Source organism: Pleurodeles waltl, chromosome 6, assembly GCF_031143425.1.
Source record: "Pleurodeles waltl isolate 20211129_DDA chromosome 6, aPleWal1.hap1.20221129, whole genome shotgun sequence".
Taxonomy (NCBI): domain Eukaryota; kingdom Metazoa; phylum Chordata; class Amphibia; order Caudata; family Salamandridae; genus Pleurodeles; species Pleurodeles waltl.
In genome coordinates, this window is record NC_090445.1 from 1,398,343,455 (window position 1) to 1,398,363,629 (window position 20,175).

Genomic DNA, 20,175 nt, shown 5'->3' on the forward strand with positions numbered 1-20,175 from the left:
GGAACTCAATGATCTACCCAACAGGCACTGGATCAAGTAAAGCCCTACTGATACATAGAAACTGGAACTAGGATTCTGAATAAGAAATTCAACAATTTACCTAACAGGCACCGGAATACGTTATGCCTTGTTGGTACATTGACTAAGCAGAGGAATACAGAACAAGGACACACCAGTAAATAAGAACAAAGAAACAAAGCGAATCACTGCCAAATCAGTGAATACGTGGTCAGGGAAAACTCAGAAATCAGGATATAAAGCTAGAAAGGATATGCAAATAGAAGGGTGGGACTGAGAGACAAGGGAAGCACAGAAACCACAATGCTGCTGTGGGCGGCCAAAGGAAAGAAGGACAATGCAAAAAGCAGTGGCAGGAACCAGGAACTCCTCTCAAGGATTCAGCAGTGCAGGCAACTGAAAAAGAAAACAGGAGTTCTCTTCAATGGCAGTTGAAGCACGAGTTTCCAATGCAGAAGCCAGGCCTAAAATCCTCCTCTCAGCTCACAGTCACACACGGTGATAGTAATTCAGAATAGGTGGAATTTGGCTGTAGCACAGTGCAGATGAGAACAGTCAAAGTCCCTTCTCCAGCTCTGTGCCTGAAAGAGTGCACAGAGGTTCTAGGAAGCAAAAAGTAGGCAAATCGAAAATCCAGAGTGGAACATTGATCAGATCAAGTTTTATAATATGACCAGAATTTGTGCATTAGAGCACATGGGCAGGCTGGACGAGGTAAGACAGAGTTCCATGTATAATATGATTCACCAAACTCTCCTAGCCAGCTCTCATGGTAGGGTAAGCCATACAAATACCATAATACATTAGTGGTTGATAAATTAACCTTGTAATGGAATCTAGAGTGGATCTGACTTCCACGAGGGTTTAAATATTGACATTCAGCACAGGTTCCAAACTAGTATTCATGATGGCAGCAGTCTCACAGAAGGTCCTCACTTAGCACCACCGAGGGCCGTCAGAGGCAGACCTCTAATTCCACCCATCTAACTTATATGGGCAGAATTAGAGGTCAGTTTTCACTGCATGTCACTGCCAGGAAAACCTTGGTGGTAGGTGTCAGCCTGATCCTGACACCTACCACCAAGGTTTTCCTTCCGGTGACATGCAGTGGAAACTGACCTCTAATTCTGCCCATATAAATTAGATGGGTGGAATTAGAGGTCTGCTTCTGACGGCCCTCACCCGTAAGGCTGTGGATTAATCACAAGGGAGATGGAGTAGTCTTTGCCGTGATTAAACCTAAGTTGTCCCCATATAAATTTGGCAGACAGACCTCTGTCTTAGCGGTATAGTTACTCCGTCTGGCCTATAATGTGGTAACACATAGAGATCAGAGATGAGATGTAGGGCCTTGTGGTTTGTAAGGTCATTCCTAGATCATTCCATAGAGTGAAAATCTGCTCAGTGGTATCTTATATGTTATTGCACTAAATCTTCATTCCTCAGCAGAACAAAAGGAAAAGGTTGTGTGGTGGGGGGGTCTTGGGACAGAGGAGATTCAATATATACAGGTGCCAATCACTGTTAAATTTGATGAGTAAGCCTTCACTATGTTCATGATATTGGCTACAGAGGAACTTGGCAATCTATTCAGAGAGCACCCATTGAAGATTGCACAGTCTGCTGACCTGCAACGGACATGGTCTATGACTTGCAGTGAGATTCTACATTATCTGAAACAAGGCTGAGTAATTCCAGGTGTAACACCAATCGAATATGCACCTTACAAATGTATGAATTGTCATTCTAATTAATACAATCTACTTCTCTGTGTACTGTACTCTAGTCTTGTTTTCCACCGGCGTCACTGAATGTTCCATTGTGGCTTAAGAAGCTGACATTATATGTACAAACTAGTACACTTTGCTTTGGTAATACAATCTAAAAGTCCACATGTAGATAGATCAATCAGGAAATCCTGAGATTTTCTTTCAGGTCAGTGACCCTGCAAGCTGGTAAGACTGGGGCCATGTTAGTCATATATCAGGCACACGTGCAACCTCCTCTTGCCGCAACCATATCATCTTTGAAAGTCAGGGCCCAGCAACCAATTTCCTGGTTTCCAGATGGGCTATAATAACTGTGACAGGCATGTTGAACCAAAAGAAGCGGCTAGTAGTGCGAAGCCAGAAATAAATCCATTGATGTTGCTTCAATTAACCTTGCATGATTTAATTCCTAGGCTTTTACATTTTATGTGCTGATATGACATTCTTATGGTACAGGTGGCTAACATTTTGCTGAATGGTGTAAAGTATGAGAGTGAACTGAATGGACCAGGTGAGATGTCTGGGCAACCGCTTTCCATGAAACGCCTGTGCTTCACCATCTGCCACATGCCAAAGGCCCTGCGTAACCTCTGCATCAACCACTTTCTAGGTAAACCTTTACAAAATCCTATTCTATGTCCTACAGAACTGACTACCATTTGTCTAAATTCAAACAATACCGTTAAATATAGAATATAAACATGTTTATTTTAGACAGCTTTAAGGGAAATAAAGGTGATTACATCCTGCGCCACCTTTCCAGTAAACTTGTATGTTATACGTTTGTTCCATCAACTAACTTCACACTTCGAGTATATCTTTAGTATTTTTAGGCTGGATGTGTTCTACTTGGTATACTGGGCACACCTTTGGTTAGGCTTTCTTACTTTAAAGTAGCATGTCTCCCTTTCTAATGCACCTACATGTTTTCATATACATAGAGCTAAGTGGTCTATAGCTCTAAACAGTTTCCTAGGGACATTCCACCTAACATAATTTCACCAGGCACACCTTATCATTCATAAGCATTTATTGTTCAGTGGTTGTGTATCATTTTACTATTACAGTTATTTGTACATCCTTTGAACGGTATAGTCAAGAATTTAGTGTCTTGAGGTCCCATCAGATAATTAATATTAGCATGCTAAACGAACTTTACGTCTTGGGCATGCTCCGTGTTAAGTGATTCCTCATCTCATTTAGGTTGACATGACAGCATTAGGAGTAATACAAGTTAAACTATAATGGAACTTGACTTTAAATAAGTATAGCTGTAGTATCATGTGCATTTATCTTTACATTTATATTTCATTATTCAAGACACAGTTTGAAACATTGTCACTCAGTAAATCATTTTAGCTCAAAAATGAAAATGTATATTTATATTACAGCCTTTTTATTTAATGACTGTTCATAGAGAGTTGGGTTCATTTCTATTTGTTTGAAGAAAAATATATTTGATAAAATAAGAATCAGATAATTTGTTCGTGTTTTTATGCAATTGTTCACTTGTAACTAATGAAACAATCAGATATTTGTTCATGTTTTTGTACGCAATTGTTTACTTGTAACTCGTCTCCACAATGTAACACTTAACAGCTTTCTACCTGGTTTTCATCTCATCCATTTAAATGATTTTTCTGTATTTAAATGGAATATTGGATCTGGCTTATATATTTCATGAGTTCCTTCTATATTTATATGTGATCACAAGTATTTGTTGGTGAAGGGTTGTCTCACACTTTGGTATGTTATCTGAGATCTTGTAATTGCCTTTTGTGCAATACATACCATGTGGTCTCAAAACCGCACAAATTGTTCATCTGTATTATTTGCCATTTCACTGTTTTGTCTTTATTTTCTTAAGCACCCATTGTTTTATTTGGTCTTTTTTCAAGTAAATAGATATGTAAAGAAAGTTTGCAACTCCCTTTGTCTAGCATCCAAGTATCTAACGTGTTATGCTAATAACTATACATACATATATGCATATTACATTTGAACATAGATTGTTGGTTTTGCAAACACCCATTTTGAACACTGCCAGAAATAAAATAATGTACAAAGAAAATCTTTAGAGAAATCTTATTTTTATCAACTATAAAATACTCACTTACTGAAAAACAACTACCTCAAAACAATACAATAGAAGATATGTCTGCTAAATTCTATATCATTTCTGTAACTTGAAAAGTTGAGACTCTTTGTTTATACAAACAACAGCCACTTTTTTCCAGTATTCATAGTTGATAGATAACAACATTTAAATTGATAAAGAACTGTTAAAATGTTGTAGAATTAAATACAGTTTTAACATCAAACGAAATCTGAGCTTGTTGAAATGACAACACTTCCTGTGATGCAAACATTGCCAAAATATAAATTTCTAACTTTTGGCCTCGATATCATGCGCACCCCTACATGACAGTTTCAGCTTTTAAGCATTTCCAATGTGACATATTGTCTTATTGTTTAATGACACTTTGACAATGCTATAAAATATTTTCTTTGAGTCATTCTTTGTGTAGTAAGAGTAAGGAGTTACCAAAATCATTAGCACAAAGCGATCAATCCATTCCCACATGCACACATAGTCACATGCTCACTTTAGCTCAACTGTAAAACAACACTTAGTAAATACATTGCTGTATTTGAAAAACACCCATCGATGTTAGTTTTGGTTTAAAGAAATTTAGATATTTTAAGAACATGATTTTGCTAAGTTTTTCATAACGGGTGTCATAAGCCATAGTATATAATATTAAGCGGCCTGTATGTTACTTCTATAGTCACTAAAACTAAAATACACAGGTGTACAGATATAAGTAATTAAAATAGTTTCACACACAAAGATAACATCAGCACATTACAAAACATGATATTGGCAGAGTATTTCCACATTATTAAGATTATGACTATCAAACGCCATGGGTAATTGCAGATACCAAACAAATGGCTTTTAAATTCTGTCAATCATCTTTGGTTAAAATAATTGTTTGCTGGCATGGCCACCCTGGTTTGAAGGCTCTATTCAAAAACATTCAGAATCTTGTCTTCCTAAGATTTTTTTTTTCAAAAACGACTTTATGTTGTTTGTGATAACAGACAACTCAGTCAGTTGTAGTAACATTATTATTAACTAACTCATGCTAAAGATATGTAAGATGCGCATCCAGCTTTGCCACCATGTCATGTTAATGTACCATGTTTAAGGAGTCTTCCAAACCATTAACATGTTCCTTATTTGTGGATTTATGGTAGTTTTCGTATGTTGTAAAAATTGCAGCGAGCACCAATGTAATTATTGCTCCCTGTTGCATTTTCCCCATGAACTCAAAATAGCCAAGTAGTTAAGCCTCATACCAGTAATTTTATGAAAACATAGGTCTCATTAAGAATGGTTGTGTCAAAATAAATATAAATGCTTAAATGATTAAGAAGAGCAAGTGTTGTTCACAACATCTTACATTGGGTAAAATATTGGGTCTCACCACTATATGGCTGATTTCACCCCAATTGCTCCTAACTCAACACAGAAACTATAAATATGAGTGCACTGTAAGGAAGCGCTCATACCTTAATTTTTGGTGTTGTGCATTTTAAGCCCTTGTAAATCAGAAGCTTGACAAAGTCAACTGGAGATTATGTTACTAATATTACAGACATGTTTTTCCTCCATAGGCTGGTTGTCCTTTGAAGGGATGTTGCTGTTCTACACAGATTTCATGGGAGAGGTGGTGTTTGAAGGCAATCCTAAAGCCCCTCACAATTCAGAGGAATACCAAAAATATAACGCCGGCGTGACCATGGGCTGTTGGGGCATGTGCATCTACGCCTTCAGTGCAGCCTTCTACTCAGGTACTAAACCGAGCCCCTTCCACCTTTGTTTTTTTTCATAACAGAAGATGGAAGGAGACAACAATTTCTGCGCTCAGAATTATCATTGCATGTGAAGAATCTTGGGTGTATCTTGAGACAATGGCAATGTCATTCTCACTTGAACATGCTCAGGAGGTCAACACACTAGAATGCACCCTAGAGAGTTTACTTGTTTGAGAACAAAATATTTAAATGCTATAAACTATTGAGAATTGAGTTAAGAAAGCTGTCAAATTACAAAATTTAACTTGAAACCCATGGATCACTGTTTACCTCAGTGCTTCAATGCCTGGCAGGGGCCTTAGGGTATCGTGTGCAAAGGCATGTACCTGAAGAGAAACACCAACTGGATCAATGACTTGATCTACATATCCGATGTCCCACCCAACCTATTTAGAATAAATCTATCCATACACTCTAAATATAGCAGACAGTACGTCCACCGCTTTTTGCCGGATGTCCGGAATCTGCCAGACCCTAAAGTACCCTTAGTCATTGCCTACTTTTTGTGGTAGTTTTAACATTGTTGTGGCATTTGTGGCTAGTCATAACCTGGATCTGAGGCCTTAGAATATTGCATGGAACTATGTGCATATTTTTTGGTAGAAGGATAGAAAAATCCTCAACTGGTACTTACTTGGTTACTCTGATTCCACAGTGTTATCCAGATCAAGCACATCACTCTGTCCTCAGGTATTAGTGGAGGATATTTCCTTCCAGATCTCTTCCTCACAAATCTTCATGTCCTCAGGGGGGTCAGGAAGGAACATCTAGAGAACTGCTAAGTGTTTGCTCTCTATAGCATGACAATGAGGACACAACATTATCAGACTTGGTAAATTTGAAAATAATTTTACCAGGTGAGGGGGCGGGGACTTGGAGTGTTGTGGTCTGGAGTTAGTGTGGGGTTCGGAACCCGTCAGCACCAGGCCAACAAAGGAGGAGGTGAGGTTTAGTGCCTGGCACTGCCCAAGCTCACCCTTACAGAAGGACAAATATTAAAGGCTTTTGAGGCTGTCCTCCTCGACACGGGGATGTTGCAAAACCTCAGATGAATGCTGGTGCCTATAGCCTCCAACGTAAGCTGGAAAACCCACTCACTTTTCAAGCGTTCCAACTCCCTTTGTTGCAGGCTGTGATATCAGCCCTTCACCAGAAGACGTGTGAAGAAAGCTCTTCATGGGCAGACAGTGGCACTATAGAATTTCCGTGCGTAATGCAAGGTCAACTTACTCTACCTAGCCGTCCCACTCTGTCCAGTGAACTATCATGTTCTTTCATTATCTATTACTCGTAAGTGGCAGCAAGCATAATATGCTGAATACATTATTCAATATGATGATTAACCTTTGCCCTCTAAAATGGTTTCAGGTACAACGAACCATCTCATCTTAATGTAGCATGCTGAGGCAGGCAATTAGACAATGTCATAAACCTGATCAGTGTGCAGCCACGAAATGTACATCTGCCAAAAGAAACCCCGTATGGGAAATACCAGGATCATTTAAGTTAGTTGTTTTTTTACCTGTTGGTACAGGTTTTGACATCTGAACTTAATTTTTTCTTGGGGCAATAACAAAGGCATCTTAATTACAATTAGTGAACAATTGGTTAATGCACATAAAGGATACATGTAATACAGTTAATCACACAGATTGCCATGTGTACAGTGACTGATCACGACAAATATACCCATAAGAGGGATGATTCACTAATATAAACCTACTCTTTTGTGTAGGTTTACTCTTTTTACTATGATTTAATAGTACATATTTGTACAAATTGCTCCGACCTTCTCCCTTCTTGCCCAGTATGCCTGTTTTATTTCATACTTTGTAGTTTTTTTTCTTATGATAACTTTTTGGTTGGAAAACTCCTTTAATAATCCTTAGGGGTTGGGCCAACTCCTTCTCATGGATAAAATGTATTGTGCTGAGTGTTAAGTTTTTGTGTACTTTATGTCTAATCATTCAACTATGGAATATAGTCAAGTTCAATGCAGTATTATATATGTTCAGGCTTCATTCAAACGTAATATTAATGGAACATTCTTCATCTTCTTCATATTATGTTTGTTAAATACATTTCTGCTTTGGAGCTATTTCAAACGTAATATTTGTAAAGCATCCTTCCTCTTCTTCATCCTAAGTTTGTTAGATACATTTTCTGCATTACAGCCAACACGTTTCACCCCTCTAAGAGCCTGTTGGGCTGGACCTTTCTCAAGGGTTTAGAAAATATATTTTGAAGTTGTGATTCTAGATACGTCCTGGTTTTGACTCTGTCACATTAGATCCTGATTAGGACAGAAAATGATCATCTCAGCGGTCCAGAGGGTGTCCTCTCATCTTCAAGGCATTGTCTGATACCTCAATGTAGTAAGGCTGTAAGGGCATCAATGTTACCACCCTAATTAGAGCAGACAGTCTGATGGCCTTTTTTTTCTGACCGTGACCGCCAGGGAAAACTGGCCATCATGAACAGAAAACAAATAATGAAACTCACATCCTGGTAAAAAACTTTGTGAGTTTGTTTCTGAAAAACAAAAACGTTTGGTGTGTGGACACTAAAACACAATGGCAGCGCACCAAACTTTCAGTACCTTTATGGTAGCCACTGTGGTGGTGGCTCCTGTGAATGCACAAAGACCACTTCCAGCTTGGCTGTGAACTCAAAATATGGCAGTCTTTTGCGTGAGATAGTGGTGGACATAATGTCCTCCACCAACCCAGTGGTCAGAGTAAAGACCAACAACAGCTAAATCAGCCCTTACTCTTGTAGTACTCTTGCCTTAGGCCTGAATGCCAGTAGTAAGCTAGGAATGCTGAAAGAGTACATCCCAGCAAAATTTGATTCTGATTCACGGTTTTAGTTGTGTGGCCGATTGCAGTGGAGAGAAAGACAGAGGAAAGATCACATGCTAAAAACATTACCACTGGTACAGCGGTGCTAGCAGCGAAGTGCGCAATTGTGATATAACCCGACACGCGCACCGTAATAGTACCTTGCAAGCCAATATATCTACTGTAACATTATACATGTGCAGAAATACTGTGAATCATGAAGAGTAATCTTTATATGAACGTTTTAGCACACAGAGCACAAGAGAGACATTGAAAGGCCTTCAGTGTTTCTTTCATGCCCTATGTGCATGGCCTTCTAAGGTGACCATCTCCCTCGAGGTTATTATTCAGTCTTGGACTTCTGTGTGATAGTGTAATGCATGCTGGGTTGTTGTAGTCGTTTTTGCTTCTGTTGAAAAAAATTGATCAACACATCTGAAATCAATGATTTGTACGTGAAAAGTTCAGACATGGAGATAGTGTCCCAAATGCCCTGGAGTGAGATGATCAACCTAAGGCCTTCCCCCAGCTCAAGGCACACATCATGTGCCCCAGTAGCAATCAGATAAGTTGTTCCCGAGCCGTTCTGCATAAACGTCTATTATAAAAGCACATTGCTCATAACAAAATGATGTCTGCATAAAGCAAAATTACAGAACAGGATCTACAGATACTGAGGAGGTGATGAAGGAATTTGGCAATCTATTTGGCTGAACACAGATCAACACCATCTGGCACCTCATCACAGGTAGAGTAAATGCAGTTCAAAGAGACACAGAAGTCTGCAAAAGAAGATGGAGCATCCAAAACAGGGATAACAAGTACCTCATCGTAATCAGCACAAGGCCTGCCTAGATAAAGGGAGCAGCTGTACCCATTACTGGTGCCCCACTCATAGGAGCAGAGGATGAAATCAATGATTTATATCTCCTCTGTCACCTTACACATAACTCCCAGTCCCAAAGCAGAGCAGCTAATGACACCAACATGAGTGATCCAGCAGTCAGGTATGGTACCAGTGCCATCTGAGCACCAGCAGGGGATGTTTAGCTACCTTCATTAGCCAGTTGTACTGTATTGCTGCTTGTCCTTAAGCCATCAGACAGCCATGGTACTAGCCCTTAAACAACAAAGAGTTCCTCACACAGACAGCTGTCTTCAGCAGATGGTGGGCACAAGAACAATGGGTTGGGATGCTACCCCTTACGGTTGCCAGTGATTAGATTTATTGCAAGCATTCCTTCCGTCAACTTTTGCGTGTTTGACATTCCCTTTGACTCCTCACTCAACAGCAAAGGACCATATGTACTAATTTTTTGTACTCCGTTTTTTAGTTGGAGGTTGGGGACGCAGTAAGATGGGGATCTTGAATGTTGTATTTGGGGTTAAGGAAGGAGACTGCTATTGAATTTGTTTTGTGCTGTCTGTTTGGGTTAGGGGGAATGGTGGGATGTAGACAGTTTCACAGGATATGCTGGGATTAGGGTGGGGGGAATATTTATATGCTGTTTATGCTGCTCAAACAATAAAAGTTAATAATGACTTTGACTACCATCAGTTGTACTTCAGCTTCATCATGAGTGGCTACTTAATCATTTTTGATGTTGTGGCCTTCATCCTTTACCTCAGCCAAGAGTACCTGTGGTTTGTTTCAGCACTATGCAGACTTTTTAGGGGAATAAAGAAGGGCAGCAATTCAAGAAGATAGTGGGGAAGACTTCAGTCGGCCACTCTCATGTACAGTTGTGTTTGACATATGTTTGTGAGAATGACTGTATTAGGTTGCCAGGTAAGTTTCCTGATGAAGAGTGTTTGTCCGAGACATGGATGCAATGGGTACTGAGAGCCACCTATTAAGTTAGTATGAGAACATGTATCTCCTGAAGTCTGAATATTTTATTCATGCGAAACAAAAGGCATATCTGTATGTGGATGTTCAGCTGTCCTCTAGTGTTTCAGTATTTTGCCGCCATTATGGTCATTATCATTGTACTGTCAAGGTTTTAGGGTTGACTGGTGAATGGTGGGCATATTTTCTTCTCCCTTATCACCATTCTGTGGCATGAACGCCACCATCCTGCACATATACAATGAGATGCATAGATGAGTTGTTGTAACTATAGCTCTCTCTGGTGAAACACAGATGTATTGTGTGTGCAAAGCAATGCCTGACCCATGGTGGTTGTGTTTTTGGGGTATTGTGATGTATGTTATGTATATCAATGAGCCATATATGTTGCCTCATAAGATCAGGCAGTCAGCTGTACTGCTGGATCATGGTGTTATATGTTCATCCACAGTACCTGGCACAGATGCAGCTGAAGAAGAGGCCTATGCCACATGTCAACTTGACTTTCATGTCGTATCTGCTTTTCCTGGGCCCACTAGCTGGATGTGAGTGCATTCAATAGCAAATTTGGAATGGCAAAAAAATGTAGACTGACAGCATTGACATGTTGTCTATCTATAAGAACTTTGATTTGACTGCCAGATACCTTAGTGGTGCGTACATTATCTATCCGGTGATTTACAGAAGGCAAATGAAGAAATGATATGTGCCAAACCTACCATATGCAGATGGCCACCTCACGGACATGATTTCTTGACTGGTAGCCTGTGTTGATGTGGGGCTCTGTCCCTAATAACATAGCATTCAGTACATCCTGACTGCCCTTTTCTGCCTCTTGGAAAGCTGCTCATCAATTTCTTCCTACCTGACTTACAGTCTTGCATTAAGGTATATCCCTAGTGGTCACAAAATATGCTACTCTGAAATCCTTAGATTGGGTCAAAGAGCCAACCTATTGGTATTAGACCAGGACTTAAGGCTAAAATTGAGGAAGCAGGGATGGGGTACATCTGAGAGTGGTTGTACGTGGAAAACGTTTGAGGCTGTAGTGATAGCTTCCCAGGGTAATCTGGAAGCAGTAGACAAAGACCAAAGACAATCTAATATGTCATAAGGCTAGAAACCAATGGGTCCTCCTTACTTGCTCCTCGCCTATAGAGCACATAAGGGGGTGTTGACAAGGATTTAGACTAGGCCGGCGCACATCTTACAATGACCAAGCTAAAGATATGCCTCTGGTTGAATTAACAAACAAGTGTGGCATGCACAAAGATTACTGGAACGAATATTAACGTTACTTGCAGAGACTTTGCCTCCCACCTCTCCACTTCCCTATGAAGTACACTCACACCAGATCCACCAACCCAAAGAAGGGGAAAAATGTGGATGTTCGATTTCCAACTCGGGTGGTGAAACAGTGCTCTACGAAACTATTAATTTTTAATATCAACCTGCACTTATATTAACTCAACAATATTGACAACCAAAGTAGTGTCAAGGTAACTATATGTGGAGTTAAGCATGACTATCAGGTTGCAGTAAACCTATACTTATCTTGGCGATATATTGATAGTCTTCTGCAGTCAATATAAATGTTGCTCAATATTAGTAACTTTAGTACTTTGACATACAACCATGCAAAACTAGTAGCAAAAGAAGAATTCCATAGAGGAGCTGCACCTCACTTCTAGTTGGAGTCTAAGTATCTGTGCATGGGTATTTATTCATTTATTTTTGTTGGACACTCTAGCACTGTGAATCATCCTTCATGTGTTGTGATCCAAAATTAACATTTAGTAATCAAAACTGGCCTGGGGGCATATTTTTAATCTCATATTGGTGTGCAGTCTGCAGTACACTGGAGGAGAAGGTATGGATTTATTACACATAATCAGTAGATAAACATATGATATAGAGAGGGATTTTGCAACAAAATGTTGCGTCCAGGTCAGATACTTTCTTTGTTGTTGGCCATACTTTTGAGGTGGAGGGAAACTTCACTCCTCCTCTAATCTTTTGCAATAAATTGTAGGTTAACCACTTCAGTTGGCCCAATTCCTGAAGAAAGAGCCCTCTTAACTCCTGCCTCTGTTTGATACTACGCTTGTGTTGACCCCACTGCTTCGTTTGTTAAAATAAAGTAAATCCAAGAGACCTTTTCAGGAGGCCACAACAGCTTGCACCGTTTATTGCCCCTGCCAACGCTATCAATGCCAGTACCAACACAACTATTGAACACTCCTGCTTTGTGCTTACCTCAAAATTAAACATGCCGCTCCACTGTGTGATGGGCTGTTATAAGAACAGGTGTTGAGAATTAAGTGCCGGTGCCAAGCCCCGGCAAACACCGGCTGAATTAAGCCCTGATGTGCACCTCACAGCACAAGAGCCAGAAATACATTGGTCCAGTCCATCTCTGACCTTTGTGAAAAAGACTCACATTCCTTCTTCCTATCACTGCCTCGAGTTTCAGGGATCGTAACTCACTTCCCCCCGTTCAATAATGCCCTCAGCGATTAGCAACACATTCTTCTATTAGTCTGTTCATCATGACTAGGTAAATGGAAACTATGAGCTTCTTTAGCATTTCTCAGGCTATATTCTATTCCTCCTGATTAGTGGAGAAATGCACTTCAGGTCCCTGGCAGAGTACAGCATGCCATGTTTAGATATTTCTGTTAGGCAAGTGTAGATCTCTGTGCCCACAGCACAGCCACCAACATGGAGCTTCACTGAAAATACTAAAGATCTTCTACGCAGACGGAATGTTCAATGCGCCCACAGAGCAAAGATTTTTGATTTTCTAAAACAAACTCCCTAAGTGGAAGTTTGTTGTTAAAAAAAATGAATGGCCTTGATGCACTGGGAGTTTGAAAGCATCTCTTGCCGATCATTATTTGTTTTAGGTTAAGCACAGCAGCTCACAAGCGCTGCTTTTCCGACGTGCTGTTATCTATCGGAGGGATTTAACCACACCCACCTCACACCCATCACTTTCACTCGTTCCTGGACCTGCCTTTAAAAAATCCCTTGAAGACATTTGTAAAAGCTTTTCTTTTTGTCCTGCTTTGAGGCGGTTTTGTTACCACCTTGGGGACCAACCTTGTTACATGGATTATTGCAGGATTGCCATATCTGTCACTATGAGTGAACTATTTTCTTCCTCTGTATCTCTCCCTCGCGCTCCTGGCGGCCATATTGCTTTGAATCAGCTCCTAGCACCTCACGCCCGTTTCTGAGTTTCCTGTTCGTGTCGGCCCATCCCCACCACCCCTCCCACATCCTTGCTTGTTTTAGTGTGCTTCGAACGCTACTCATAAGTACATGGAAATCTTTAAAATGTCACACCAGCAATATGAAAACTCGATGGCTAAGCAAAGTGACCTAAAGTAATGCGTTTTCATTTATATATCAATTATACACAAATCTTTTGGTTAAATGTGTTTAATGAGGTAAACTAAATGGGAAGAGAAATTAAGGGAATAAAAGCGCTCAGAACATTTCCCTCTTGATAATATAAGAAGTAATCAATTGAATGGATGGTGCTCCCGGCCTAGGAGGATCCTCCCATTCCTCCAAAATTTACATCAATTATTAATACAAAGACAAAAGTTCAAAATCGCCAGTCGAATGTTTCGGAGCCTTTATTTTGGCTCCGAGGTACACTGACTACCTGGCAGGATACTGCAGAGTGGATTAACCTATTTGGTCAAGAATTCTGAGGCAGCTAGCATTTCCCACGTCATACCTAATTGAGCCTTGAAGAAGTCACAGGGAGCATTCACTCCCATGACGAAACACGTGTTGGCTGGCTTTTTTGCGACATATTAAAGATGAACTTTTCACTTCATGGACTTTCTCTGAACTTTGTTGACTTGGGCATACCAATTGAATTGGACCATTGAGTTATATAATTCAAGAATTATGAACTACGGACGTGATAATTATACATTATTTTACGAGTGCCTTGGTCTTTGTATTAATAAATGTGTTTAATAACCCTACTGGCCAATGGATGTCAGATGGAGGCAGGGGCCGGACGTGGTGGCTCAGCGGCTGCTTTGGGCAGTAGGCACACGCAGGTCTAGAACACCAGCATTTTGGAAGATGAAAACAACCATGAATGTTAGCGGATGGCAAAGAGCTTATCGCCCTGCAGGATCCTCCACGGATTAGCAGTCAAGAGTACTGCCATCGGTTTTGTGAGGTGAGTGGGGTGGGCCGTGGCAGTCTATGTACAGCGAGTACATATTAAAAAGGCACTACCTCCTTCCATGGTCGTAGTATGGGGGCTCAGTATGCGCAGGTGGCAGTTGTCTGCTCCCTTTATTTGTTCCCTTTATGTTTATGGTGTTCTAAAGTTGTCAAATATTGTGAGTGCTATGTGGGCAGCGCACAGTCTCACCAACTGTGGGGGCTGCAACTTGACAGCGCTCAGCAGTCTAGGATATGTTCCTTAATTAGCTGTGATATAAAAAAAAAAAAATCATTCTGACAGTTGAATATTTAAAGAGCCCTTGATGCTTTATTACAACATTGTGGAAGAGAGGAAACAGCACCACTACCACCTTTATGTGTGTAAAAGGCCGCTTTATTGGAGACAAGTGCACTCACAAAACCATACCCTGGTGTCCAGCCTCACAAAACTAAATGCCTCACTATACATAGGTTCACCTAAACCAAACGCTCCCCCTCTCCTACCCTACGCTCTCCCTCCCTTCCCCTTAAACTTGTAGTTCGTTAAACCAGTCATCCTTTTTAACGTCTATTACCGTAATAGTGCAAGTCTCCAACCCTTATCGCCAATTTGTTATCTTTGTTTTCTGGCTGCTGTCCACCCCGTTCCAATCTGAAAGTGTCCTGCCCTATTTCTTGTCCATCCGTTATCGTTGTCAGTCTCTGTCTCCGCCCGCACCTGTTCCAAGCGACAATTACAAATTCTGTTATCCCGTGCAGCCATGTCCAAAGAAAAGCCTGTCCAATTTACCGACCCCAAAATTTGTGCTCCCACAAAAAAAACCTTAACCTGGGGTGGGAGGGTGGGGGAAAAAACGTCCGCAACAGCCACTGTGTCACCACCTAAAATGGTGACCCAGACAAAATGGCCCCTATATAAATACTAGCCCCCCCAAACCAAAAAACTGCCCCAAAAACGCCCAAAAACGGCACGCGTGGGCTAGTCCATCTCCCACAATATTCCCGGGGGTGGAGACCTCGTGTCCTCAGCTTCCCCCCAGGGCCCCTTTGTCTTCGCGCTGTGTCATCCACCTAACCTTTTAAATCTTTTCATTCTGTAAATATTTTTTACCTTTTAGGTTTTAAAACAGTGTTTTCCTATTTGCATTTTTTTGTTTTAAGAACGTGACAAGAGTGCATTAGACTTGCAAAACTTTTCTCTTGATATTAAAACTAAAATAAGTATGTTGTTTCCCACGTAGTCCTCCTCTTCCCAAAGTACTGCTGCTAACTTTCCGTTTTGACGTTGTTGCAGAAGTGGTATAGAAGTAGCACAGAAAGGTCGTCGGTAATAATAACCTATTGGATTCTTCAGACTACAAACTACAAGGGAAGCCCAGATTGAGAGTTTATAGAAACATACTGAACACCAAAGATACCTCCTCACTAACATTAATATATTGTGTAGAATTGTCAAAAATATAGATGCCCGTCTGCCAAAAAACAAAGGTAAAACTGCACCTTTGTTTTAGCCTAGCGGACAGCAAATTAGATCCTTCCTGGCCAACAAGAAATCTATTACTAGAAACCTATTTAGCGTCATAGAAAAAATCCCATAGTACTAAGCAAAGTAAAGCATTACTTAGAACACCAGTACTTCCCCAACATCACCTTGTCCTCTCATTACTTTGATCCCAATGCCAAACGTTTTAATGATCATTCATTTGACAGTCTCTAACTCACCCTTACTGATTCCTAAACTAAATTAAAATTTAATTAGATTAAATTCAATTAAATTGTAGTATGGGTTAAAAGGGGACTTCTACTGTGAGGAAATAATGGCAATATTTTAATTTTTCTTGCAGATAGAGGAAAAAAGGTAAATAGAAGTGTTTTAGCTAAATGCAGGGCCACTGGAATTGTGTGGCAGAGAGGACAAAATTATGCTACAAGGTTGATCAATTTATGTGGCAAGAAACGTCCAGTTATTCATTTACAAAGCCAATAAAGCTGTAAGTCAAGCAAACGTGAGACCTATTGTATTGCAAATGCTTGTTTCTCTTTGGGACCAGTAGGAGTTCCCTGGAAGTCCCAAACAAGGCAAACTGAAGCCAGTGTAGGAACTATGGCAGTTCCCCAAATCTAAATCATTTGTTAGAACCACAAGTTTGAATTATAGGATTCTCCACCATATTTTTAGTGCAGTACTTTGTTTGTAAAACTGTAATTCAGGTCCAGTGCTTCCCAAACTGTGGGGCGCAACACACTAGTGGGTAACAAGCTGATTTTTTGGTAGGTCCTGAAATGTCAAGCAATAAATATACTTTTAAATTCAGTACTCATCTGTCACATTTGCTGCACTTCAATGACAGAGGTCGAATGTCAAGCTATGTTTTCTCACAAATAGCTGCTTATGTTTTTTTAACATAGGATTGGTATTTACAAACTCTTTTCACTTTGCAGTCAGAGGAAAAATAAATAAAGTGAATTATGTTACAATCTTGCTGGGGTACAGATATAGTGAAAGGAAAGACTGTAGGATGTATTTTTGTAACACACAACAAAATGTAAATAGCTGTACATTAACTTTACCCATTCAGCAGTTCAGAAAAGCAAAAATGAAACACATTTTTTGTAATTCTAAATGTGATGGAAATAAATATCAGGATCTAAACAAACCAATACACTTTTTCTTGGTGATGCACAAATGATAAATATTCCCTGAAACCCAATTGTGTATTATATAGTTTTATCAGTAAAACAGTATGTCTGTGTAAATTTAATGGCCATTTCAGTGGAAAATGTGCTGTGATTCTTAAGTTGCATTAAAAAATCGCCTACCTCATGCCCATTAAAGCTAGTACCCTTCCGGCTGGACACACAAGGTCTTGTGGTTAAGGTATAGCTATACATCGCTTCTGGCAACACTAGAGTGGAGATTTCAATGTGGGTCAAAGTCATTGCCGCCCTCCCCACAGTAGAACCCGAAGAGATGTGACTATAGGAGATCAGTTTTTTACTCCAATGCAACTCCATGCCACTCGAGTAGACCCCACATGCACGAGTGGAGTGGACCTACCCGATTAGTAAACACAACCTAAAGAAAGTGACGTCGTACATGCTCCTTATGAGTCCTGAAGAGGCCAGAAGTAAAGATGCGAAACGGGTCAACTATATATCAGGAGTCCTTATTGACTACAGACTGATGTATGATGGCGAAGTCGATCAATTACTCTACAGTGTAAACAACTACAGTGGACTGTGTTAAATGATGGTTGTTTAAAGGACTACCTGCACTGACGGACCTGGATTTTTTGAGACATTTATGGATAATAGCCATCAAGCAATTAAGACATAAGGATTATGTATAGAATGTATTTTGTTTTTAGAGACCATAGGTGGTGTCAAGTGAATTGTTCATAAGATGAATTCAGAGTGGCAGTTGGTTAATACCGCATAGAGTGGGATATTGAAAAAAAATAAAAGAAATAATAATACTAGGACAATAATAATTGATGTTTTATTTATTCAAAAGATGTGTTTATTGATCCCTTGAGTGGCAATATAGTTTTTTATGAGTCATTAAAGCTAGATGGGCCAAAAAAGTTTGTAATGTTAAAAAGTGGGTTGTGGAACTTGTGGGTATGGCAACCACGATCGCCAAAAGAGACATTACTCAGAAATGGAGAGCCGCCAAACCACCCACATTATCCAAATGGCAGGCGAGAATGGACTGGTGCAAAAGCAGAAGAACCCACCTACACTTCCAGAGGATGCCCCCAAATACATGCGTGGATGTGGGGCAAAAGGTAAGAACACTTCATCTTAGCGGATTACCTATATACCTGTAAGTTTACTCTGAGCTGGTATCATGATAGAAGTGTGTACTATGGTGCTATATGTTTTATTCAGTTTATAAAACTAATAAAAAATGTTTATCAAAAAATAAGTGGGTCGTGGTTCTAAAAGATTTGGGAAGCACTGCCCTAAGCTATTTCAATTCCGATTTCTGCCCTTTGCAACATACTCTATTTTTATATCTTGCAGCCATACTTGAGAAACTTGAAGAGCACCTTAGCATCCGGACCCTGTATTTTATAGCCTATCTATCCTTTGGGCTTGGGACTGGTCTAGCAACACTCTCCAGGAATGTCTACGTTATCTTATCTCTATGCATACCATATGGTATACTGTTTTCTACGCTCTGCACCCTGCCATACTCACTGCTGTGTGATTACTACCAGAGTAAAAAGGTATGGTATGGCGATGGTATGGTGATATTTATTTACTTATGTGTTATGTTGGGAGGGGTGTGTTATAAATATCCACAATCAAAGCTATGAAGGTAGCTCCTGGAACATAAAATTCAATGACGAAAGAAGAGCATGAGGGGGAAAAATGGCACCAAGAGAGAAGGGTCGAGTAGCAAGCATATCTGTGCTGACACTGACTTTAAATGATGACACCATCAAAGCTTTCCATATTTAAAAAGAGGTATTCCCAAAGAATAAAATGCAAAGAACTGTGTGATGCATGAATAGCCTGTCATATATTTTGTTTATTTTTTAAGGTTCACTGAGAAATAATATCATATCTGTGGTCTGTTATGATCTAAAACCTGCAAATATTTTGAGGAATGGATGAGAAAAACCTTGCAAGGTATGATTTATAGTCAGTGAAAAAACTATCACTAGGATGTACTTGTAACTGCATAAAGTAAATTCAATTTTTTTCTAATTCCAAGGCGTTCTTTTAGTGCATCTTGTGTTGCACAATTATGGCTGCTAAACATTCTTTCTGGCAACTATTACACCTGTGTAAGATGTAATGTATCATTTGGCAAGTAGGCATGCCTTTCCTTAGTGGAAAATGCTGCTGCTTCTGGTAAAAGATCTATTGTCCACATTACAATATTTATATAAGGTGTGTCTTTGGTCAGACTGCTGCTCATGACTGGGTTTTTTTTTTTTGTCTATTTGAGTTCACCGCTACTTATTTGATGTCTTACTTCTCCATTTGTGTGTGTATTCTACCTCTGGAGCATTTCTTCTTTAAATTAGTTCATCTTTTGATTGGGCAGAAGTTGTGTGCTTCCACAAAAAAGTATTTGGCACCTCCACACAACTGAGATCATTCTATTTAGATATTTATCCAGCTGTCTGAACTTGAACATTGAGGGGAGCATACAACTTACAATGCCTTTAAGGAGTTTTGGATAATTAAATAATATATGGTATTTTTCTATGGCAGAAGCACGGATGGGAGGAGGGCAGTCATTAACCTATATGGACTTTTAGGTCTGGTTTGATAGTCAACTGTTACCTGAGCTTTTAAGCTATGATAATATTATTCTACAGTTCTTTGCTTCACACAAATACCTGTCCATTCCCATTCTATCTACTTGTAATGCTTTATATTGCCAAACAACATTCCTTTGCACGCAGACCCATTGGCACTGCCAGTGCTTGTTCAATAATTCCACACTCATCTCTTTGACACTTCTCCGTCCCCAAATGCCAGAAACTTCAGTGTGATGTTCGACTCTCATATGAAACTTAACTGTTTCATTGCTCATACAGGCCTCTGTACTCACATCACATTTAACACTGCCAAGTGCACCAACAATTTACTGTGCTAACCT

General features: G+C 39.9%; 1 protein-coding gene across 2 annotated transcripts in view; it reads left to right on the plus strand.

Moving 5' to 3' along the window:
* SLC45A1 (solute carrier family 45 member 1) overlaps positions 1-20,175 on the plus strand; it is a 190,045-nt gene that overhangs the window by 161,670 nt on the left and 8,200 nt on the right. For both annotated transcript variants that reach the window (XM_069240738.1, XM_069240737.1), the window contains 3 exons: positions 2,244-2,397; positions 5,469-5,645; positions 18,582-18,787. In XM_069240738.1, coding sequence (XP_069096839.1) covers positions 2,244-2,397; positions 5,469-5,645; positions 18,582-18,787 — 537 coding nt within the window. The remainder of the gene's footprint in view (positions 1-2,243; positions 2,398-5,468; positions 5,646-18,581; positions 18,788-20,175) is intronic.